We start from the raw sequence: 9,864 nt of genomic DNA on the forward strand, positions 1-9,864 counted from the left end.
AAAAACTAATAAAAAAAATAAAAAAGCTAAAAAACTAAAAAAACTATAAAGGTAAAAACCAATAAAAAACTAAAAAAAAACTGAAAAAACTAAAAAAAGGCAAAAACTACAAAAAAAAACTAAAAACTAATAAAAAAAGTAAAAAAGCTAAAAAACTAAAAAAACTAAAAAAACTAAAAAAACTAAAAAAAGGTAAAAAACTAAAAAAAATAAAAAATAAAAAAAAACTAAAAAAAAGGAAAAAACTGAAAAATAAGCTAAAATAAAGGTAAAAACCAATAAAAAACTAAAAAAAAAGGAAAAAACTAATAAATGACGACACTCAAAGAGAAAGCGACCAGGACAAAAGGTATGTTCGATTAGCAATCAACAAAGCACCGGGACACAGGGAGTATAAATGACGACCAGGACATAAGTAAAAAAAAAAAACTATCTATATATATAAAAATAAGTTGTCTGTGGATCTGTGGATCGTGGATCAGGTGACGTCACCTGAAAAAACTGGATCAGGTGACGTCAAAACTGAAAAAACTAAAAAAAGGCAAAAACTACAAAAAAAACTAAAAACTAATAAAAAAAATAAAAAAGCTAAAAAACTAAAAAAACTAAAAAAAGGCAAAAACTACAAAAAAAACTAAAAACTAATAAAAAAGCTAAAAAACTAAAAAAACTAAAAAAAAGGCAAAAACTACAAAAAAACTAAAAACTAATAAAAAAAATAAAAAGCTAAAAAACTAAAAAAACTAAAAAAACTAAAAAAAGGTAAAAAACTAAAAAAACTAAAAAAGGTAAAAACTAAAAGAACTAAAAAAGAAAAAAATAAATGACGACACTCAAAGAGAAAGCGACCAGGACAAAAGGAATGTTCGATTAGCAATCAACAAAGCACCGGGACACAGGGAGTATAAATGACGACCAGGACACAAGTAAAAAAAAAAATTAACAAAACTAAAAAGAAGGTAAAAACTACAAAAAAACTAAAAAGAAAAAAAAACTAAAAACTAATAAAAAAACTAAAAAATCTAAAAATCTAAATAAACTAAAAAAGAAAAAAAAAGGAAAAAAATAAAGGAGAAAAACAAAACTAAAAAACGAATGTATATACAGACTGGTACACCGGGATACAAATGACGACCGGGACACAGGGAATATAAATGACGACCGGGACACAGGGACACAACTACAACGGGGACACCGGGGGAAACAGGGGGATATAAATGACGACCGGGACAAAAAAACTAAAAAGAAAAAAAAACTAAAAACTAATAAAAAAACTAAAAAATCTAAAAATCTAAATAAGCTAAAAAAGAAAAAAAAAGGAAAAAAATAAAGGAGAAAAAATAAACTAAAAAACGAATGTATATACAGACCGGGACACCGGGATACAAATGACGACCGGGACACAGGGAATATAAATGACGACCGGGACACAGGGACACAACTACAACGGGGACACCGGGGGAAACAGGGGGATGTAAATGACGACCGGGACACCGGGACAGGGAATGGTCGATTAGCAATCACCATCAACAAAGCTCAAGGGCAATCATTAGAATCATGAGGTATAGATCTGAATACAGATTGTTTTCCCATGGACCATTATATGTTGCATGTTCAAGAGTCGGTAAACCTGACAATCTATTTATATGCAAAGACAATGGGACAGCAAAGAATGTTGTATATTCGCAAGTTTTACGTAGTTAAAACCATATATATATATCTATCTATATTCACAGGTGGGACATAGGGACACAACTACAATGGCGCGTAACTATTATGGCGCGTAACGACTTACGCGCGCGGGGGGGCTTGGGGGGGGCGCGAAGCGCCCCCACCAACTAGGTGTTGGGGTGGCGCGAAGCGCCACCCCAACAGCTAGTATATATATATATGTATAAATAAGTTGTCTGTGTGTGTGTGTCTGTCGAGTGACGTCATGTTTGTGTGTCGACTGACGTCATGTTTGTTGATTAACGAAATTATACACCGGGACATCGGGACACAAATGACGACAGGGACACCGGGACATCTATATATATAAAAATAAGTTTTCTGTGTGTGTGTGTGTGTGTGTGTGTTTCGAGTGTCGTCATGTTTGTGTGTCGACTGACGTCATGTTTTCGACTGATGAAATTACAGACCGGGACATCGGGACATAAATGACGACCGGGACACCGGCACATAGGGAATATAAAAAGCACCGGGACAAAAATGACGACCGGGACACAGGGAGTATAAATGACCACCAGGACATAAGTAAAAAAAAACTAAAAAAAATAAAAACAGGTAAAAACTACAAAAAAACTAAAAAGAAAAAAAAACTAAAAACTAATAAAAAAACTAAAAAAGCTAAATAACTAAAAATACTAAAAAAAAAATAAAAAAAGGAAAAAAATGAAAAATAAATGAGAAAAACAAAACTAAAAAAAATAAAAATGAAAAAAAACTAAAAAGAAAAAAGAAAAAAACTAAAAAAACTAAAAAAAGTAAAAACCAAAAAAAAACTAAAAAGAAAAAAAGGGGAAAATTCAAAAATTTATTTCATCATATACCGTTTCAAAAACGAATGTATATACAGACCGGGACACCGGGATAGAAATGACGACCGGGAAACAGGGAATATAAATGACGACCGGGACACAGGGACACAACTACAACGGGGACGCCGGGGGGCACAGGGGGATATATAAATGACGACGGGGACACAGGGAATGTTCGATTAGCAATCACCATCGACAAATCTCAAGGGCAATCATTAGAATCATGAGGTATAACTAAAAAAACAAAAAAAAGATAAAAAACTAAAAAAAAGACCAATTCAAAAACGAATGTATATACAGACCGGGACATCGGGACACAAATGAAGACCGGGACACCGGGACACAAGGAATATAAATGACGCCCGGGACACTCAAAGATAAATCACAGACTGGGACACCGGGACACAAATGACGACCTGGACACAGGGAATATAAATGACGACCGGGACACAGGGACACAACTACAACGAGGACGCCGGGGGGCACGGGGGGATATATAAATGACGACGGCGACACAGGGAATGGTCGATTAGCAATCACCATCAACAAAGCTCAATGGCAATCATTAGAATCATGAGGTATAGATCTGAATACGGATTGTTTTCCCATGGACCATTATATGTTGCATGTTCAAGAGTCGGTAAACCTGACAATCTATTTATATATATATATATATATATATCTATTTATATATATATATATATATATATATATATATATATATATATATATATATATATATATATATATATACATATATATATATATATATATATATATATTCACAGGTGGGACATAGGGACAAAACTACAATGCCGCGTAACTAATATTCTGCGTAACAACTTACGCGCGCGGGGGGGCTTGTGGGGGGGGGGGGGTGACGAAGCGCCCCCACCAACTAGGTGTTGGGGTGGCGCGAAGCACCACCCCAACAGCTAGTGTCTTTATATATAAAAATAAGTTGTTTGTGGGTTATGTCTGTCTGTCTGTCTGTCTGTCTGTCCGCATATAACGTCTGAATTATTTCATCATATACCAATTCAAAAACGAAAGTATACAAGCTGATGTAGCTGAGTTGGTAACGCGGTATGTTCCAGGTTCTAGATTCGAGAGATTCCAGGTTCGAACCTTGAATACAAAAGAAGAAAAAAACTAAAAAAGGTAAAAACTACAAAAAAACTAAAAAGGAAAAAAAATTATTTCAAAAACAATTTAAGGTAATAATTATGCCTGGATATGCCAGAAAACATTAAAAACTTTAGATTAAATATTAAGTTTTTCATTGATTTAACCTACTTGCTAATAGATAGCCTACTACTCAGGGTGTCCTTTAATGTTGATCCCAAAATATGGTGATTTACTAACCTGGCTCAGATCCCTCTTTCTTTTGCAAAATCACTGTCCCACCTTCTTCCAAGCAAATAACTTCATATTCCATTACTTCATTCTTGTCCATATTTATTTTTTGTTGAATGAGATTTTTATTGAAGAAAGTGAATTATGTACTTACTCCGCTAACCATTCTTTTGAGCACGGTAAGAAAATCACTTACTGCGGTTACTGCCGGCAGTAACTATTCTCGTTCCCAGTGGGTGGGGCAGTAACCATTTTCCCGCTAGGAACGGAAATAGTAACCATTCGGTTACTACAGTAAGTCCCTGGAACACACCCTATATGTCTCACAATTTGTATCGGCATAGATTTCCTTTCAGTGTGTACCTTTACCTTACTACTGAAGTTTTCAACCCCTTATTTATAACATTTATATAAACATTTATAAATTTTATCACACAAAAAGGGTGGTATTATAAACTTTGGAGGGGGTTAATTTGATTGGCAATTAGAAGTTGTAGTACCCTTTTTATGATTCAAATTGATCAGAGGATGGATACCCTCCCCCACACCTCGTATTTTCCTGAAATGTATCTGATAGAATTTTTTAGATGGTCATTTGTTGTCATAGAAACTTGGAAAAGAGCTTATTCGATCGAAAATTGAAAGGGGTTCTGGCATTTGCGGAAGCAAAGTAATTTCTTCGCATAATTCTATTCAGATATTATTACTGAAATCAAAAGAGAAAAAAATATTGACTGATATTTTAAATGCACAATAAGTAAACGCCTAAAGAATCCTGGGCTAGAAAGTGTTTATAGATTAGTTGGCTGTCATTAATATTTCCTCACAAAATAGATCTTCTTCCAAATCCAAAGTGTCACAAACTTTTTAATTTTCTTTTCCTGTAACTCTATCCCGGCTTGGTAAATTCTTATATCTGGTGTCAGTTCCAAGTTTTAGAACTGTCCTTGTTTTGGTTATTTTCATCATTTCTTTACATGTCTTTTATCTCCAATTGATTAATGTCCTTTTTCTTTTCTAGGCTGAAAATTGAAAATAAGTAAGGAGCTGAGCATTAAATTTCGCTATGGTACTGATTAATAATAAAAGTCTAATACAAGTCTGTCTACTGTTGCAATATTTTTGTGTAATAGCGTTAATTTTTTACATAGAAAGTCGTTGCAACAGACATGGCTTCTTTAAAGTGTAAAATTTAAACAAAAATCAGAGGTTCTCAACTAAGGTTCATTTAATTGTCTATAAAATCGTAGTTTATATTTTTTTTATGTCTTCTTTTAAAATTTTAAAAGAAATAGTCCTTAAAATTTTTTAATATATTATCTTTTTTGCTGTCCCACTGCTAAACAAATTTACTGCTCATCCAAGCTCCTCTTCTCCTTGCACTGCCTTTGCTCCTCAGCCAAGGAGCCACTTCCTGATTCAAGAAACAAACAAAAAAGGACACGATACTTGTTTTTAACCTTAATAAAAATTTAAAAGCTTATTTAAGTAAAACTTTATTATTTCTTTTTTACAGCTTATCATGTAGTTACTACTTGCTGTTCCTAGAGCCACGAAATATTTAAGGAACCCTGATAAAAAGATTTAGTCAGTTGGAAAGGTGATCTTGCTCAAAATCATAGTCCTGGAATGGTTACTTTATGTTAGAAAAAGAAGTGCCGCATCTTTGCGCTCATGAATCTGTACAGCTAAATTAATAGAATAATTATTATAAAATAAATAAAATATACCAGTACTTCATATATAATTATTGAGCAATCAATTGGTAAAGCGATGCTTTCAGATTTAAGTTTTTTAACGTAGAGGAGAAGATTTATGATAGGGGGAAGAGTTAAAAGCTGGAAAACCTCGTGTGTTTTAATAGGAATCTTTAAACATTAATTATGGGAATATGAAGGAAATTGCAAGCCATCAGCCACCAATGGCAAATACTCGAAGTTGAAAACTCGGACTAGTAAGTAATTTTGTGAGGTGTGTTGTAAATATTTTTGTTTTAGAGAAAGGGCCCTAACGCCTGACATCTTTATATTAATATGAATGCGATATTAATATGTAAGGGAATTAGTATAAATAAAGGGAAGAGTTGTAAACTATTACACAATGTACATTATAAACCAGAGATAGGCTACTTACGATGAAAAGATGAATTGTAACAAGTCAAACCGAATAGCAGCTTGACCACTATTGGATATAATGTTTGTACATCTGATATAATGTCTTTTCTACAGATGTCAAAAAATGTTGCTGGAAACTTCCATTTTCTGATGTAAAAAAAATGATTTATATAGGTAAAGAGAAAATTTATTAATGTTAACCTTGGGACCTTGGTCACTGTCTTATGTCACCATCTCACTCAAGGATGAAATTTGTAAAGTTTCAAATCTGTTCTGATAGCTTTGTTTGATGGCTTTATTTTTGAACGAAAAATAGATTTTCATGTACATTGAAACATTTCAAATAGGATTGCTACAAATGGTAGTCTATTCAGTGCATATGCCAACAGATTACAAAAGTTAAATATCTGAAGAGCGATTTAGTGAGTTATGTAGTAATTTGACAAGGCTTAAGTGAGCAATTATGAAGAACCAATTTAGCTTGTGTGGAGCTGACAGGTAGGAAAATTTCACTGTTGAAACAAATTACTTAAGGTCCATAGTTTAAGCCACTTGTAGCCTACGCTGCGAAGCATATGGCGCTTACGCACCATATGCATATCCCCCCATGTTATTGCATTGTGATAAAGGGAAAGAATAAAGATTTTTATTATTATTACGGAGCTCAGTTGAGCAAGTATGAACAATCTATCTAGCCTGTGTTGAACTGGCATAGTAGGAAAATATCAGTGTGAAACTAATTTGCTTAAAATTCCTAGCGTAAGCCACCTAGCGTAGACAATGTAGTGGCAATGTGAAACCGGGTTACCCCGGTTTCATATTACCACCAAGTTGCCTACGCTAAGTGGTCCAATTCAAATCGTTTTTCTTCTAAGTTGGTTACGTTACACATATCAAGACGGAATGTTTTCAATTTTATAATTGGATTATGCTTTTGACCTTAAGTAGGTTAGGTCACGGTGCTTATGGGGCTTAAGGGCTTTAAGTGAGCAAGTGTTAAAGATTATTTAGCTAATGTGAAACCAGCAAAATAGTGTCATCTGTGCTGGAAATGAAAGCGAAATTAAATTATTTATCATCACTGTAAAAACAACACTAGAGATATGAAAACACTGGACGAGTCTTCAGAGCTTTGTTTTTGTTGAACAATTTGTTAGAACAGTATGTGAAATGGATGGACTTTAACATTTTTGGCAAGTGAATAAATTATATTGTACATTAATGGTAGGTCTGTTTAAATACTGATATTTTTGATAAAATTCTAGTTTAGCTATCCTACTTTTCACTATCTTGGAAAGGGGTTAGGTTAGGGAAACTTCCAGTGATGGGTCTACAGGCTAAAGTATGTCCTGGGAAGGTATTTCAAAAGTACTTACCTCCAATCCTTCTCCCTCTAGAGGGACCTGAAATTTGCCTACATGACAGGTCTATACCTATTGAAATTTTGACAAAACAACATTTTACCTTAATTTTCAGTTACTAGTTGCTTTTTCTCTGCCTTTAGTTCTGAAAATGCAATTCCTGTTATTTGAGTAGAATTTTGAGCCATATCAATGTTTTTTTCTTCAAAATTTTGGAAATGTATTTGCATATCTTTAAAACCTTATAAAATGGGATTGAGCAAGTTATGAAGCTGAAAACAATTTTTTTGTACTTCAATCAAGCAGAAGATCTATTTTACAAGGTTTCACTTTTATAAAACACATATTTTTATAGGTCATCAAAGGTCAGGGCCCTCTAGAGAGAGAAGGAGTAGAGGTAGTTGCTTCAAAATACCTTCCTGAGACATACTTTAGTCTGTAGATTCATTCCTGGAAGTTTCATTTTCCTAACCTGAACCCTTTCTGAGATAGCAAGAAGTCAATTAACTAGAATTTTATCTTATTTTTATTTATTTTAAACAAAAATGGAGTAAGCCTTAGACTTGTCTTGTTATAAATTAACAGTAGGCCTAAACAAAACAGTAAGCAATAATAGGCTACACAAAACACAATATAGCCTACAAGAACTGAACCCCTGGGTTTTGATTGGCACTGAGTAATAAAATATACAAATGCAATGAATATTATTGTTCTATATACTACCCTTCATAAAAAGAGTTCCAACCAAAGCTCTTTTAAAAGCTATAGGCTAACATTATTTCTTGAAATAACATGATCAGGTAACATGTTCATGATCTAATGGACTGATTGAATAATGGCTAAACTGATAGAAATCAGTAGAAGACAAATTATCAACACCTTAATAGGCTCATTTGAAATGTATTAAATAAGTCCAAGTTATCCCTCCTGAGTTGCAACAATGGTAAGCTCAAATATCTTAATCTATGCTCATAAGGGAAGCACTTCAAATAAGAAAAAAATTTTGATGCCTGTTTTTGTACTTTTTCAATAAGCTTTGAATCAGCTTTTCTTGTTAGATACCAAACAGATGTGCATTTAGAAAAAAATTCTATGGCTTAAAATTCCAAATGTTGTTCAAATAACAAGAATTGCATTTTTGGGACTAAAACGAGAGAAAAAGAAACTGATATATGAAGATTAAGGTAAGATGCTGATTTGTCAAAATTTCAATAGGTAGGTTATAGACCTGTCAAGTAGACACATTTCTAAGACTTAGAAATCTGAAGAGGGTTGACATAAAACCTTGGCAATACCTTCCCAAAGTATGTTTTTGACCCTGTATTCATTACTAAAAGCTTTGTTTTTCTAACCAAGCCCCTTTCCAAGACAGTAAAAAGTAGCTAAACTAGAATTTTACCATGTTTTTTTTTTTTTGGAGAGTAATAAGCATACCTGTACCTCTGAAAAAGGTGGTAGAACACATAGCCAGTGCATTTGCCTAGCCTTTACTCAAGCAAAATTTGCCTAGTAAAGGCTAAGTATGGATAAATTGTCAACTTTCAACATAATTGGTAAAATTCTAGTTTAGCTACTTTTTGCTACCTTAGAAAGGGGTTTGTTTCAGTGGTGTAATTTTGTCAAAGTCATTGGGGGAGGGGGCAAAGTTGGAGTCAGTTTTCCCAGATCATGTCAGCATGACTGTAAAAACTGAAAAATGAACCATTTGATACCATAAAGGCGCCATAAAGTGCTATAAAAGTACTATAAAGATGCTTTATAGTACTATAAAGGTAAATATTAACTAAAAAAACTGATCTGTTTCTGTTGATGCTTGAATTATGCAGGCTTATCTTAATTTTTGACAAGATTTTTGAAGAAACTAAATTTCAGCTGAGGGGGGCAAACCAAGGTCTGGAATGGGCAGTTGTCCCTTGCCCCATAGCAAATTACACCCCTGATTAGGTTAAAAAACTGAATCCAGGGGCATAAACACACTCTGGGAAGTTATTACCAAGCTTTTATGTTAACCCTCTTCTGATTTCTAAGTCTTAAAGATTTTCCTACTTTACTGGTCTTTATCTATTGAAATTTTGACAAAACAACATTTTACCTTAGTTTTCAGTCACCAGTTCCTTTGTCTCTGTTTTTATCCTAAATGCAATTTCTGTTATTTGAGTAGAATTTTAAGCCATATCTATTGGTTTTTTTTTCTAAATTTAGGAAATGTATTTGCACTTTTGAACCCTCTTAAATTGGGATTGAGCAAAGTTGTGAAGGTGGAAGCAGTTCTGTTGTACTTCATTTAAGCAAAAGATAGATTTTGCAAGGTTTCACATTTACGAAACAAAATGTTTTAGCAATCATTTCCTTCTAGAGAGAGAAGGAGCATGGCTATTTTAAAAATTTAATGCTAAATTTAAGAAATAAACTTATAGATGTAAATACTTACTAAATAATATTAAAAATACTTAATAAAAAAGAAAGAAAAGTTAGAAAGAAATAACAATCTTT

The 9,864-nt window shown here is 33.2% G+C and overlaps 1 protein-coding gene across 9 annotated transcripts in view; it reads left to right on the forward strand.

Annotated features, from left to right (window-relative positions):
* The first annotated feature begins 7,090 nt into the window (after nt 1–7,090).
* The window catches only part of LOC136039538 (prominin-like protein), a 150,731-nt gene continuing 147,957 nt past the window's right edge, over nt 7,091–9,864 (forward strand). For 5 of the 9 annotated variants that reach the window (XM_065723358.1, XM_065723352.1, XM_065723356.1 and 2 more), the window contains exon 1: nt 7,108–7,234. Coding sequence is in view for 4 of the 9 variants with exons in the window: in XM_065723349.1 (XP_065579421.1) it covers nt 7,185–7,203 (19 nt within the window). In the remaining 5 variants the exon portion in view is untranslated. Of the gene's footprint in view, nt 7,235–9,864 lie in introns of all 9 variants that reach the window. The other 4 variants (XM_065723349.1, XM_065723351.1, XM_065723347.1 and 1 more) reach the window with 2 other exon arrangements.

The sequence above is a fragment of the Artemia franciscana genome, chromosome 19 (genome assembly GCF_032884065.1).
Source record: "Artemia franciscana chromosome 19, ASM3288406v1, whole genome shotgun sequence".
NCBI lineage: Eukaryota > Metazoa > Arthropoda > Branchiopoda > Anostraca > Artemiidae > Artemia > Artemia franciscana.